The sequence below is a fragment of the Brassica oleracea genome, chromosome C3, assembly GCF_000695525.1.
Source record: "Brassica oleracea var. oleracea cultivar TO1000 chromosome C3, BOL, whole genome shotgun sequence".
In the NCBI taxonomy this organism is placed as follows: Eukaryota; Viridiplantae; Streptophyta; class Magnoliopsida; order Brassicales; family Brassicaceae; genus Brassica; species Brassica oleracea.
This window is the reverse complement of record NC_027750.1, coordinates 52,433,902-52,448,638: the sequence shown is the minus strand read 5'-3', so window position 1 is coordinate 52,448,638 and position 14,737 is coordinate 52,433,902. Positions and strand designations below refer to the sequence as shown.

The 14,737-nt window shown below is 38.8% G+C and overlaps 4 protein-coding genes and 1 pseudogene across 6 annotated transcripts; 1 reads left to right on the top strand and 4 right to left on the bottom strand.

Moving 5' to 3' along the window:
- Positions 1 to 1,976: 1,976 nt before the first annotated feature.
- Positions 1,977 to 2,993, bottom strand: LOC106334582 (chlorophyll a-b binding protein 1, chloroplastic). The gene has a single exon (XM_013772882.1). It carries the CDS (start codon positions 2,910 to 2,912, stop codon positions 2,109 to 2,111), a length of 804 nt encoding a protein of 267 aa, XP_013628336.1. The 5' UTR covers positions 2,913 to 2,993; the 3' UTR covers positions 1,977 to 2,108.
- A 916-nt stretch (positions 2,994 to 3,909) lies between these two features.
- Positions 3,910 to 5,520, bottom strand: LOC106334584 (DNA-binding protein DDB_G0278111-like). Of its 3 annotated transcripts, none has more exons than XM_013772885.1 (7): positions 5,398 to 5,520; positions 4,960 to 5,025; positions 4,816 to 4,874; positions 4,659 to 4,723; positions 4,460 to 4,551; positions 4,286 to 4,371; positions 3,910 to 4,189 (listed from the first exon to the last, which is right to left on the bottom strand). In XM_013772885.1, the coding sequence occupies exons 1-7, from the start codon at positions 5,398 to 5,400 to the stop codon at positions 4,099 to 4,101; spliced, it is 462 nt and encodes a 153-aa protein (XP_013628339.1). In that variant the 5' UTR covers positions 5,401 to 5,520; the 3' UTR covers positions 3,910 to 4,098. The 3 variants fall into 3 exon arrangements, with proteins under 3 accessions (XP_013628339.1, XP_013628338.1, XP_013628337.1); XM_013772884.1 differs by having other exon boundaries at positions 3,910 to 4,195; positions 4,300 to 4,371; positions 5,398 to 5,514; XM_013772883.1 differs by having other exon boundaries at positions 3,910 to 4,195; positions 4,300 to 4,371; positions 4,816 to 4,877; positions 5,398 to 5,509.
- Positions 5,521 to 5,733: 213 nt separating this feature from the next.
- Positions 5,734 to 8,763, bottom strand: LOC106334581. Its single transcript, XM_013772881.1, has 7 exons — positions 8,612 to 8,763; positions 7,087 to 7,938; positions 6,914 to 7,005; positions 6,751 to 6,810; positions 6,594 to 6,663; positions 6,271 to 6,474; positions 5,734 to 6,200 (listed from the first exon to the last, which is right to left on the bottom strand). The coding sequence occupies exons 2-7, from the start codon at positions 7,897 to 7,899 to the stop codon at positions 5,832 to 5,834; spliced, it is 1,608 nt and encodes a 535-aa protein (XP_013628335.1). The 5' UTR covers positions 7,900 to 7,938; positions 8,612 to 8,763; the 3' UTR covers positions 5,734 to 5,831.
- Positions 8,764 to 10,514: 1,751 nt separating this feature from the next.
- LOC106330895 lies at positions 10,515 to 12,232 on the top strand (annotated as a pseudogene).
- On the bottom strand, positions 11,715 to 13,781 carry LOC106336230. The gene is made up of 2 exons (XM_013774999.1): positions 12,381 to 13,781; positions 11,715 to 11,984 (listed from the first exon to the last, which is right to left on the bottom strand). Exon 1 carries the CDS (start codon positions 13,521 to 13,523, stop codon positions 12,399 to 12,401), a length of 1,125 nt encoding a protein of 374 aa, XP_013630453.1. The 5' UTR covers positions 13,524 to 13,781; the 3' UTR covers positions 11,715 to 11,984; positions 12,381 to 12,398.
- Between the last annotated feature and the right edge of the window lie 956 nt (positions 13,782 to 14,737).

Below are 14,737 nucleotides of genomic sequence, written 5' to 3'. Positions count from 1 at the left end.
TACCTGTTTTTGCTTCCGGTTGTCGGTGAACTAACCCCATGAATTCGGTTATACCTCGTTGGTATTCTTCCGTAAGCAATCTCGTGTTCGGATCCAAATGAGGTCGATCGATCCAAGAACGAAAATAATTTGAAGAAGACATATTTTTTATGAATCAAATTCGTGTGTAAATAGAGTAAGAGGGAGGATGAAGATATGGAGTGAATGAAGAGGAAGAGGAATGCTTGTATTTATAGTTTAAATCCTGCCGACAGACCGAGAAAATTCCGACGGAATTCCGACGCCAACGGCTAGTTCGTCGGAATTTCCTCGGAATTTTGTAAAATCCCCCAACGACTCTCCAACGGCTATAATATTTCCTCGGAATTCATCGGTTTTTTCCGAGGAACACATTTTTCCTCGGAATTTCCTCGGAATATTCCGACGGATTGATATTTCCTCGGAATTCCGTCGGTATATTCCGAGGAAATTCCTCAGGATATTCCGAGGATTTCATTTTCCGTCGGAATGTCCGTCAGAATACCGCTGTTTTCTTGTAGTGTGGTTATATAACTAGATAAATGAAATAAGATAGAATTATGCATTCTTCTATAGAAACCATATATCAGTAGAAGCATAAGAAATAAAGTTCCATTTGTTCCGCATGAAAGAAAGTTTTGGTTAATAATCTTTGTTTATAAATTGATTCATTTTCTATATTCAGTATGAGTGGGTGGAACAAAACAAAAAGTGTCCTCTAAATTTTCATATTATCTATAATTTTTCATCTTAAATCTACTATAGTTTCTATAGTGCTCACAATTTTTACCTTAACTTGATGCATGATAAAAGATAGATGTGCGAGTTAATGTAAATTAGTATTTGAATCTAGATCTTATACTAACGGGCAGATAGTAATTAGTGAGAGACATTGTCGAGAATGAAGAACTAGTTTTATTGCATATCAGTGTTATGGATGTGTTGGTTGTATTGATCAATTTGACTAGCTATGAATATACATTAGAATCATGCATGTTAGCTTCTGGATAACAATATGATTTGGAATTATGAATATTTGAAACTTTGGATCATATACATACATATATGGTATGAGTCATTACCAGCGTCCTTGTGGGAGTCTAAGTGACTCATTTTCTTTTCCACTCGATCGGATTGTAAAGGGAGAGGTAGTTTGACTTGAGAGTTTGTAGATGCAACGCCGTTTCCTGACGCGGTAAAAAAAACAAACGGAGAAGAGGAGAGCAAATCCAGTTTGCTTGTTGATGAACTTGGTTCCATGTTGAAGAAAAAATGATTCCGTTACACTATGGGACAGAGAGATTATACAGTGGCTATTTAGGAGTGGAGCTCAAGTGTGAGATAGTTATGTGGGCGTGTTTACTACCAAAGACTGCGTCACATGGTCTCAAACATATTTTAAGTTTTTTTATCTTCAAGCTTTTGTCCAAGTCATATATATATCCTCCCTTTCAGGTTAGATCCACAGGACTATTGGATCAGCTAACTCGTCAGCCATTCAAGGGAAAGAGACGAGGTGGTGGGATTCGGTTTGGTGAAATGGAAAGGGACTCATTGCTTTGCTTGCTCATAAAGCTTCCTATCTATTACATGACAGGCTCCTCACCTCTTTAGATCACCACATTGAAGGTGTTTGTTTGTTGTGTGGAAGCTTTGTAACTTCCTCGGACGTGAACGTTCAATAGAAGAAGCTGATTCAAGAGATTGGAAGGTAGGACTCCAAAGAAGATGACTTGCGATTCTTGCAAGACAAGCAAAAGGATAGAAACTGCGGCAAATGTCATATGTGTTCAGGTACTTAGCTGCAGTATTGGCGTCAATGAATATTAATTAAGCAACATTTGATTAATTCAATAGCATTAGTTAGCATTTGCTCAGTTTTGTAGAAATAACTTTTGCAATTGAATGATAACAAAAAAACATAAATCCATTTCCATTTAGTTCTACGACACAGTTGATAAGACAAAGAGTTATTGGATTAATGGTAAATCATACAAATACTTGCAAATTTTACATCTAAACAACATCTCTTTCTCCTCTTACACTCACAAGAAGCAAATACTGAAGCAAATTACAGATAAAAACATCGCTCACTTTCCGGGAACGAAGTTGGTAGCAAAGGCCCATGCATTGTTGTTAACTGGATCAGCCAAATGGTCAGCAAGATTCTCCAAAGGTCCCTTACCAGTGACAATAGCTTGAACAAAGAATCCAAACATAGAGAACATAGCCAATCTTCCGTTCTTGATCTCCTTCACCTTCAACTCCGCGAAGGCCTCTGGGTCAGTAGCCAAACCCAACGGGTCAAAGCTGCCACCTGGGTAAAGCAAGTCCTCGGCCTCTCCCAACGGCCCATCTCCTGCGACTCTGTAACCTTCAACGGCTCCCATCAAGATCACTTGAGTAGCCCAAATAGCCAAGATGCTCTGAGCGTGAACCAAGCTAGGGTTTCCCAAGTAATCAAGTCCTCCTTCGCTGAAGATCTGCGAACCGGCCTTGAACCAAACCGCCTCTCCGAACTTGACTCCGTTCCTGGCCAACAGCTCCGGGAAGACGCAGCCTAGGGCTCCGAGCATGGCCCACCTGCAGTGGATAACTTCTAGCTCACGGTTCCTCGCGAACGTCTCGGGATCGGCTGAGAGACCTGCGGTGTCCCATCCGTAGTCTCCTGGGAACTCTCCGGTAAGGTAGCTCGGTGGCTCGCCGGAGAATGGGCCCAAGTACTTGACTCTCTCGGATCCGTACCATGGGCTGCCTGATGGGCCCTTTGGCTTGGCTACGGTCTTCCTCATTGTCACACGGCCGCTTCCAAGGACTTCTGATGCTGCTGGGGAAAGCTTGACGGCCTTTCCGGCGAAGGCAGGGGAGGAGAGAGCCATTGTTGAGGCGGCCATTGCGGTTGAGTGCTGAGCGAAATAAAACGTTTATTGGTTGTTGTTTATGAGCCAAGAGATGGGTGGTTTGGGTTAGATGAGGCTTTTCTGTATTTATAATGCAACGTCGAAGTAATGTCTTATCTTAGAATATCAACCTATAGTGTTTCTATTGGCTCTTGACATATCTTTCGGTGCTTAGATTTTTTTTTTTTTTCTGCTTACGTGGTAGTAGTGGTCCTTACTCAACTCACGGCTGATTTGTGTGTTTAAGATATCTTGTAAGTTTTCAAGCATCCACTCATGAAATGACATGTGTAAGATTCGATGATCTCTCAATCCTTTAAAAATAAGAACACTTGGCTAGAGATAGATGAATAAAAAGTAGATAAAACTTGAAAAAAATATAAGAATGGTAATTGAGTTTTTAACATATTTATAAAGTATCTTAACTTATGCAGAAATGTACTCATACCTTTTTTTTTTGTAATTGAAATGTAATCATACTTCAACCTAAAACATTATACTCGCAAAAGAAATTATTACATCAACAAAACCAAAGTTGAGCATAAGAAGAAGAAAACAATGAATACTATATCTTTTATTCATTAGCAGCTTTCTCATGTTAATGTATCAGTGTCAGCATATACATTGGAGTCCAGATAATGGTTTTAAAGCCCCGATCATGGTCATGGACTCAGTATCAACATGTCTCTCAAAGTGGAATTTGGTTGTAGATTAAAGTGATCTCCGAGTGAAAAACTAGTCTCATTTCTTAGTTGAAACCGGACTAATTAAATTCTCCTTGTCACTCAAGTTTGTATTCCACACTGAATGATGAATCGAATCAATTGATAATTGATCATGTTTAACTGATATTTTGAGGGCGATTTAGTATATCAATAAACAACGATATACAACAGTAGTAATACACTATCATTCATCCATTTTTGTTATTTTGGAAACTTATTATGTGGAGAAATGAAACAATGGGTGGAGAACGAAAATTATATATATGTAAAGAGAACAAAGAAACTTGAAATTAAGTTTGGAGTTCTTGGAGTATTGGTCAAGGAAATAAAGATAAAATGCAGAGTTTCAGTTTCAGATTACTTTTATGATCTCATCCCAATCACTTGGAAGATCATCAAGATTCCCTCATAATAAACATATTTCACAGTGACATTTTAAGTACATCTTAGTGAACTCACCAACTCAACAGTGAGATCTCCACAGATATACAAAAGCATAGCATAGTCTTCTCCTTCTTCCTAATCGTCGTCCACCCCACGACGCCTCTGGATCTGTAAACGCATCCAAGATAAACTTAACACTCAATGGTATTTTGACGGTTAAGATAAGAGCAAGAGCTAGAGCTTTGTGCTTATCGTAGCTTGTATGTACATACCGTGACTTTTGTCTGTTTGGTTGTCTGGCTGTTTATCTGTTCCAGCAGCGTTATAAGTCGCTCCTCAGAAACCTGTGGAAAAAAAAACAAATAGAGTATTTCAATAACCGAGTAGAAACCTTGTGATAAGAATTAAGAAGTGAATGGATTGGATTCTTACCTTCTCAACAATCTGTCCCATTTGAGCAGCCCTCAAAATAACATCCTCTACACCTCTAGCTTTCTCAGGTTTCACCAGGGCAATTCGAGCAACTATAGAAACATAACGAGAAGTATAAGAGATATGTTAACATATAGATATACAGTCACAAGGGAACTAGACTGAACTCAAAAGCATTTTAGATGGGATTGGGACTTACTTCTCTCTCGGGCTTGGGAAGACAAGATTTGACTAAGCATCATTTGTCTACGTTCATCAGCTTCCCTAAACATATATATATATATGTTCCAATCAAAGAACAGGTGTTAGCTCAAAACCCAATTCGTTTCAGCTAAAAGACAACAAACGATACAGACCTTTTAGCATCTTCCTGTGCTCTCTCTTGATCTGGATTCTGCTGACTCCCCTGCTTCCCCTGCTTTTGGTTTGGTTCACAATAAGCCACCACAAAGTGCAATTCTTTCTCTTTTGGAAAAAAAAGGTTAATTAAAAGGACTTACAGTGCCATGCTGAGCCATGAGCTCTTGCATTCTCCTCTGTCGAATAGCTTCTAGTTCAGGATCAGCCTTCACACAAGGTAACAAAAGAGAGGCAAGAATTTATACACATAAACTGACAAAGTTTTTAACTTTCGAACTTGGGCTAACATGACAGAAAGCTATGATTGCTCAAAACTAATCTATATAGCATTATTGGTTCAAATCCTGAATAACACCACAATCACAAAGTTTCAATCTTTCTCCGTGACAAAAAGATTCAATCTCATCCAAAGGAACCAACTTTCAATCAAGCACAGAACAAATCATTCACGGTCAAGTTCTACGAATGAGATCGAAGATAAATTTCCCTAAACCATAACAAAAACTCAGACTTGTCCAAAGATAAAACGAAAGAAAATTGAAAAGGAGCCTAGCAGATTCGAGATAAAAGATTCTCACCATTGGAGCAGTCTTCTTCTCTTTCCCTCTGGATGCCAAATCTGTTTTGCGCCTCAAGTCCAACACAGATCAGCTCCAAAAGGGAATCAAATACAGCTTTTCTATGACGCGCTTCATCGTTTTTATATATATATTCTCCCCCTTGTGTTTTATAGTTCTTACAAATACAACCGGAAACTTTTATTTTTTACATTTACCCCCTCAACTCAAATCTCTTTGGAGACCCCCAAAGTTAAAATCATGCAATAGCTACAAACAGAGATCTGAGTAGTAGTAGTAGTAGTAGTAGTAGTAATCTTTGGCTAAAAATATGTTGGCATGCAGATGCTCTCTCAATGATTTAGACTTGTTTCTCTGTCTTTTTATGAATGAAACAAGACAAGATGTGACAGTTGATACGTATTAAAACAAAGAGAAACGATTGAAGTTTGTTTTTACTGGATGAGAATATAGTTAGCATCAAAAATATCTCCAGCGGTGGGAGAGAGGTTGTTTCTCCTGACTTGCGCGTGTGTCTCTGCTTCGTGTTGAAATATCTTCACCACGTCTTGCAGCTCCAGCTTCCTCACCTCTACTTGTTCTTCCGTGATGGGCTTTTTCAGCCCCAAGTACACCAAGCCAACCGCAATGAGAACAGCTCCGATGATGATCATTAGCAGTGTGAACAGACCAAAGGCATAAGGAGTGTTCTGTGCGCCGGGGATGCCATCCACGTTGATCCCAAACAATCCCACGATTATTGTAAGTACAAGACCGCATCCTCCAAAGACGGCTAAGTTATGGCTCACTCTCAGACTTTTGTCCTGAGATTTACAAATCAGCAGCCAAAGCTAATGAGATGGTTAAGTTTTATTTTGTTAAGGAAGGACAAACCTGTAACCAAGCGCGGACACTGCTTTGCATGACATCTTGAATTGTAAATAAACGTCCACGGACTGCTTCTTGTTCCTCCAGCATTTCCCTTGTGTTTTTCCTCAAACCTTCCAACAATTGGCGAGCTACGTTTCCCCTCAGGTGCTGGACTAGCTCAAAGATTATCTCCTCTCTTGCGTGTAGTGACCACTTCACTCTGATGACCTGTCATGAGAAAACAAAGACTTTCACATTCCTAGCCACAGTTCGGTTCGGTTTCACAACAGAAAGGCCTTTCAAACACAAGATCGGTCGTCTTCCATTTAACTGAAACTGAGGCTTACCTGTCTTGATAATTTTCTAATCTCTTGATTGAGAATGATACTGAAGAGATTTACATCCTCATGGTTTCTCCTAACAACAAGAAAAAATCATCTCTATTGGTTAAAACATGAATATCGTTAACTACCCCAAACAAAAGAATATGTATCTTGTAAGAACCTGTTCATAAACTTCAGTTCAATTTCATCTGCTGCACCAAATATGGATTTACGGAACAGCCTATAGTATCATCAATAAAGGACAACAAAAAGATCCTATTAGATAAGATACTCAAGTCATCTTGGTCCCAGTAACGCTAAACCAAAAAAAAAAATGTTCCCACCTATCATCCCATCGAGAAAGACGGCAAGCCAAGTGTGCTATTACTTCATGAACCGTTCTTGGCACATTATAACCTCCTGCATAAAGCAGCTCCTATCCATTTTGCATGCATGTGTTATATTAAGTGTAAAGAATCTTATGAAGTATAATAATTTTGACAGCTTATGAACGAACCTCTACTTCAGTGACACCTAGCACATTGGTGCTTGATACATTCCCTTTCACGTGCATCACAGTCACCAAGAAGTTCTTAGCTTGCCAAGACCGAAAAACAACGGGAACATCATCCTCACTGATCACAGGATCACCAACCGATTGCCCCAACAGCTCAAACAACAAACCTCCGGCTACCCTAACCGGAACCTCGTATAGAAGGTGCCTCATCCGTTCGCTTATCAGCTTACTCTCATCCCTCAGCGCAAGACTAATCGCAGGATGCAACCACGTAGCGTTCCTGAGCCACGCCTCGACGGAAGAGTGTCCAGCAGCCATATGGCACCACCACGTGGGACCACCTGGTCGTTCCCAATAAGGAGCCGCTAAGTCTGTGACTGGGACATCCTCTTCATCGTCTATCAGCTCCAAACTAGGCCACTCCGCGTTCACTTGCACCGTTTGAACTAGCTCGGATATTCTAGCCCAGCCGATAGGCACCCAGCGGCTTCCCTCGTATCTCTCGGCTTGTGCTGCTGGAAGCACGTGGTCATCTATGAAATTCAAGGAAGATGCTGACCTTGACCTTGGAACATCGGCTGCAGACAAATCAACAAAAGGGTTGTGGTTAAGCTCGGAGTGAGTAGTAACTCTGGTGTGTCCATCTTCTTGCTTTAAGTGAACATGCTTTTTGGCTCCTCGGATGAACTCAAAGGCGCAGATAAGCCCATCGGTCCAAAGATCACTCTTGGGGACGCCTGAATGGTTTTTGTTCTCAGGCTTCTTTGAGTTACTCTCTTGTGAGCCTGAATGTTTGTCCCCATTTTCTCCCATGGTTATTCAATAGAGAAAAACACTAGCAAGCTCCACTGCCTGCATCAAGAACAAGGGAGTGAAAATCATTCGCATCAGCACCAATGTTCTTTCCCAAAAAGATGAAAACTTTGGATGTAATTTTAACACAAAGGGAGTATCACTGGCTAACGAGTAGCTTCAACTAAGAGCGAAAAGACCACAAGAAAACAGGAAACAAGAGCTGAATCACAGAGCTCAAACTGCAACTTATTACAAATAATAGCTTCTATGTGTAACACACAGTTCCATTTTTAAATCTAAAAGACATAAACTTGAGAAGTTTCTTAGGATCAATGTTTTACCAGAGGGATTTAAACATGCACTTGGTCTCTTAACACATATGACAAATCTAAGAGAACCAAAGCTCATAGAATGATACAAAGATCTGAACATGGGAAAACAAATTCTTGAGGAGAGAAAAAAAAGAGTCCTTTTCGTCCAAACGAACCGCAACAACAACGTCAAAACTGCAAATTATAGCTTCCAAATACTGTAAATTACATGCAAGTAACAAATTTACTTCAACACAGCGTCAATTACAAAACTGTAGGGTCAATGAATCTATAAGAAAATCAATTCAATGCAAACTCTTTAACTTGGGGGCATAATCTCGAAGAAGAAGTGCTCACAGCCCTAAAACAATTCGAGTTCCCTACAGAGAAAGTTGGAATAAAACGGAAGAAAATCTCACCATACAAGCACTTGTCTCTGCTGTCAGATGCCAAATCCAACACTGAGAGTTAATAAAAATGAAGAGGAATCTTCAAGAATTTGCTTTAAAGTTTAAAACTTTCCAGGAAACAAAAAAAATAAGAATGCTTTAAAAACCAAATTCAATAGTAGCTTTTCAGAAACACGATTTTACACATTGGCCCCGTAGGTTTTAACTTATTACAACATTAACCGTTAACTTATGATTATACATTAGTATATGTTATTACTAATTAGTAATTACAGATGTACATTCGATATTTGATCAGATTTTCTTATGTTACTAAATGGCTAAGTCTTTTCAACATTTTGTTGGTACTTTTTGATGTATGTGAACATCCAGTTGAACCAAAAAATGATATTACAAACCTCTGTTTTACTAGAAAAGTCTTTTTATCTTCTTCTCGAAAAAATAAAAATTTAAAAAATAAAAAATAAAATCTTCTTCTCATCTCCATTTGTTAGATAAGTCTGTGGTGAATTAAGGGAAAGATCAGGGCCGGTGTAGGGCTGGGCAAATAAACCGAACCCGAAAATCTGAACCGAACCCGATCCGATAAAAATGAATCCGAACCGATCCGAACCTGACATAAATACCGAATAGATCCTATTTTTTGGTATTTTGGGTTATGGGTATTATCCGAACCGAACCCGAACCTAAATGGATATCCGATAAAACCCGAAACATTTAAAATGACAAAAATAATTTCTACTAAATATGATCTTAATTCTTAATATGTATGCAAAATACTTTAAGATATTATTGAACTTCTAAAATAATCATCTATTACATGAAGGTTGATGGTGGAATGTGGCGGTTGAAGCCTAAAGTTTTTTTATTTTGGTTTTGTTTTCATTGAATAATGTTTCTCATTTTATGAGAACTTAGTTTTTGTTTTATGATTTCATTTATCTGGTTTTCTTTTTATCACTAACTATGTTTATCTTTCGCTTGATTTTGAATGATCATGTTTGATGTTTTTCCTTATGTTTGAATCGATTTTACTTATGTTTTTATTAAAATATGTACAAATCATGTATTTTAAATCCAAAAAACCGATTTCATATATGTTTTAGTTACAAAATAGGTACAAATCATGTATTTTTAAACCGAAGAACCGATTGGGACCCGAACCCGAAAGTACAATGGGTTATACTGGTTCTTTGAAGATTTACTAACCCCGACCCGAACCCGATAGAACCCGAACCCGATAGAACCCGAACCGGTCCCGAACCGAACTTTTATATAACCCGAATGGGGTTGATTTTGATAAACCCGAAAATCCAAACCCCGAATGGATAAAACCGAAATCCGATTGGGACCCCGAATGCCCATGCCTAGGCCGGTGGAAACAAGCGGTGCGACCGCCTAGAACCTAAATCTGTGTTTCTCCGGATAATAATAATTAGGGGTCTAAATTTTTTTATAAATCTATATTTTTATATATAAAAAATTATAAATATAATAATGAAAATTGAAAAGAGTCCAAAATTATTTGATATGTATATAATTTTATTTTCATTACAAAATATACAAAATATTACTGATTAAAATTTTAAAATATTTAAAATATTATCTGCATATAAATTTTAGAAGGTAAAAAAAAAAAATTTGCCCTAGGACCCGTAATAGTATCGAGCCGGCCATGGTAAAGATGATGACGAGCAAGAAAAAAACATGTTTCCAACGACCCGTCACTTTTTCCATTGTGTGTTACCTTGATGGAAAGATAAAAGTTACATCATCAGATTCAGCTAAAGTAGTTTTCTGCTTTCCCGCACGAAACTATAACTTTTTCTGGTTATGTTGTGTCTCTTGATGGTTTAAAGTCCTGGAGATTGTTGCTATCATTTCCATCTTGCTGCACTTATAAAAAACAACCAAAAAGTGTGTGCCATGCAAACACTAAGGATCAGCGTCCCATGACTGAACAGAGTGCTCAAGAACTACTTCAAAAGGTATTATAATATTTTGCAACTTATCACTAATGGCAGGTAAAGCTTGTTGTATGCTTACTCCTGAATTATTCCTTTCACACAGGTTGCTGGATGGGATATGGCTATTGGCTAATGACAATGGTACATTAAAGCTGCATCCGTCATGGTTAGTGAAAAGTTTTACAAAAGGACTAGGCTTCTTCAATCGCGTAGCTAAAATCGCTGAATGGGAAGGTATATATATAATCAGCAACTCATCACACATTCTCTGTGACCCTTTTGAAAAAAGATTTGGAAAAAGAAAAAAGAGATAGCGTGAGGACAGTATATGTTTACTATTACAGGTCATCATCACCCAGATTTGCTTCTGGTAGGCTGGAATAATGTGAAGATCGATGTATGGACACATGCCATAGGTGAGAATCATGGTCTGTGGTTGTTGATATAAAGATATGAAATCTGATTAAGTGCCTGAAAACGTCTTTCAATATCTTTCTGATCGCTGATCATACTTTTGGTATACTTTAAACTGGCGAATAAGTTGATATCTGATTCTCCTGCAACAGGTGGTTTGACCGAGAATGACTTCATTTGCTGCTCAGATCAACTAGCTAGAAATGGAAGATCTTCTAAGAAAGAAGAAAGTTTTAAGTCTATATTTTAATCCTCGTAGACTTAAAACTCTTATATATTTGGTACCAAACTTTTGTACATAGATTTAAATTCTTATATTTGATAGTCAACTTTTGTAAGTAGTTAATTTACCCCATATAGTTCAATGATTGGGGCATGAATGGATTTGTTTGGATTTGTATACAGTACATATTAGGTGAACGGAGAGTGCGAACTCATCTTATTTGAGCATTTGCTCGCTGAAAAGTGCTCACATGTGACGCAAGACACAGTAACAAGACTTGAAAGGTAAGCAAGTCACTATAGGATTCAGGTTCATGTTTAGGCTTAGGCCAGGGTCTTGTTGGCTTGGCTAGAGAGTATGGCCAAGAAGAAGTATATACGTTCTTAGCACTTTAAAACGTCATGAAAATTTATTAAACAGCTTTCAGGAGATTGAACTCAATCCGCAAAATTCTTAAAATCATTCTAATATCTGCAACTGCAGTCTGCCGTGGACAAAGAACACCATCTTACAAATAATATGAATGCATATATAAGTTGACAGAAGGAATTCATAAATTATGTATAACTTGATCAGTCCCTCTAACAACAATAGATTCAGAAACTTGGCATTAAAATGACTACTTGTTTTGCAGAAATTAACACATTGTTGCTTCTGTGCTTACAGCTGGAAAAAGCTTCATATCTATAATTGTTCCAAGAATCTTGTTTCCCAAATCTTCAACAACAGTAAGCTGTTTGCTACAAACATACACGTTCTGAGACTCGACGAAAGTGCCCTGCATAACAACCCACAGCTTTGGATCAGACTTGAAACCAGAAACAGAGAAACACCGTTTAGAAGCAAGCAGGTAAATGGCTAAGAGCAGTTTCACTTATTGTGACAATACACAAACCGGTCGCTAAGAAATTCCTTTTCTGATTGAGACACTTCAGAAAAATGCTACAGAATCTAAGGCTATATAACTTCTTGATTGCTACAATTTCTTTGATTGAATGTCTCAAACTTCTTGTAGAACCTAAGTAGAATCTCGCATCCCTTGTTTGGAAGTAAACTAAAGACAAAGTCCCAACATAAGATGCACTGTTCTAAGCAACAAAAGCACACATCAACATACTTATTGCCACTTTATGCATACTTGAACATAGTACAATTTACAAAACATCTAATGTACCTCAGAAAAGATTGTTCATCATCTTGCAACAGGTTTCTGAAGCAAAGCCGTCAAGAAAACTTCACCATGCTTCGAATCCACCTTATTCGCCACCGCCCATTTCACCTTCTTGTATCCCAACTTCCCGATCATCGGCCCATACACATTCTCAAGATCAACCTTCTTGCTAAAGAACCGATCCAACCAAAGATAACCACCACCTCTCAAAACCCGGTCCAAATCAAACAAGAAAAACTCCATAACCGTAACCGGAATCCAACGGTTCACAGCCCTCCCACACCGAACCAAATCCACCACGCCGTCAAAAACCGGAAGCCGCTGCTGGAGAGGCACGTGAAGCGGCACGAGCCCCCTCAGCGCCACCGCCTCGCTGTACGGCGCGTTGAAGTTCATCGTCGTGGTCACGACGGTGACGTTGCGCGCCTTCATCGCCGCCGCGAAGGATCCCGTCCCACCGCCGACGTCGATCCCGAGGCGGAGGACGGAGTTTGCAGATTTAGCGATCTGGAGGAGCTGCGTGATCGGGAGATCGAGCTCGGACTTGTACGCGGAGAACTGAGATTTGGACTTCTCGGCGGAGAGGTCGAAGCCTGCGCCGGGGAACTTCGTCGCCAAGCAATCGAACGTCTTGCAGGATGAGTAGTAAGACCAGATAACATGAGAATCAGGCTTTGAATCTGTAACCCTTGGCGTGCGGGAGAAGCAACGGCGGCGAGGGAGAGGGTGGCAGCCGCGGAGGATGAGCTTCTCGGCGAGATCGGCGTCGGAGGGGCAGAGAGAGAAAGGAGTGTAGTTCATGTACTCGTGGAGCAGGTCGGGGTAGTTGTGGCAAGCGGAAGCTATGGGGGAGAGCTTGGAGTAGAGGAGGAGATCTTTCGGCGGCGCGGAGGAGGAGGAGACGGTGGAGGAGGCGGTTGAAGTCGATTTGTCTGGACTGTGGTTTGTGAGGTGGTTGATGGCGGCGCGGATCGTGTGAAGCTGACGGAGGAGGTGGTCGGGGACTGTGGGGACGGAGGAGGGGGAGAATTTGACGGCGGACTGGAAGAAGTTGGTGGTGGAGGAGAGGTGGTAGAGGGAGAGGATGTTGGTAGCTACCATGGCTACTAGTAGAAATAGATTCAAGCTCATAGTGAATCCTGCCATTGTTTGTATCTCCCTCAAGAGCTTCTCCTATATCGGATCTAAGTTCTTTAATCTCTGTTTCGTTACTCAGAGATTCTTGATTCTTTTTTTGTGAGAGAGAACCTGATTCTTGGGCTTTAATGGTGTCTTAAAGCCAAGAGTACCGAGTCTTTTTTTTGGCCTTAAGATTATCTGGAGTTAGTGACACTGTAAGATAAGCTTTTTGAGCTAGGAGACCGACCTTGAAGTCAAATCTGGTGGAGTAGTAGATACAAACAGAGATCTGAGTTTATAAAAGTATTTATTTATGTAATTAATTTATGATGGAAAAAGGCATTTATTTCGCATCCAATGTCATTATTAAATTTCCAGAATTTTGCATGGAAAAGTAATTAATAATTGTGGTGACAAGTTGGCATAGTAATTAAAACTAGGTGACCGGTCCGCACGGTGTGTTCTCTCTCGGTCCGTACTTCACGAGAGAAAACACAGTAACGTCAGTATGAAAAGGCAGATATTGTGTGTATGTACAATTGCAACGTCACAAAATATTTTGTGTGTTTACGAAGATACTTTCATTCAAAAAATAGAATAAATAATGTATAGTTTTAGAAGTAACAGATTTTATATTATCATTAATTAGAATTATATTGTATATGTTTCGTAATTCTTTATTTTAGGTGAATAATATTATTTTTCCATAAATAATAAACAAACATTTATGTAGACATATTAAAAGAAAATATAATAAAAATCAAAATATTATCCATAAATAATATAAATTATGAAGTACATTTTTCGATAAAGAAAGCAAATTCAATTAGAAACTTGCAAAAAATTAAATAAATTTTGTAAGCAATTTGACGGGTTAACATTATTTGATAGATTTATAAATTTCTAAATTTTATTGAACATGAAATAATATTAAATTGACATACTGTCACCGGTCTCCTAATTCATCACAACCCATCTAGCAAATACAAAAAGTAAATAATTGCAACAGTTTATTCATTTTAAAATTTGTATTTGAAAAAAGTAGATTAAAATTACGTACTGTGACTACGAAATATTCTGAAAAACTTGTTTGTAGACAACATTCAATATTTTTGTCTGCGGCTTCCCTTCTTTACCAGTTATTAGGATTTTTAATCCAGATCTCGACTTAACTCTTGAAAGTGCAACTTTGCCTTGCATTTTGTAAGCATTTTATAAATTATTTTAAAATTATGATAAAT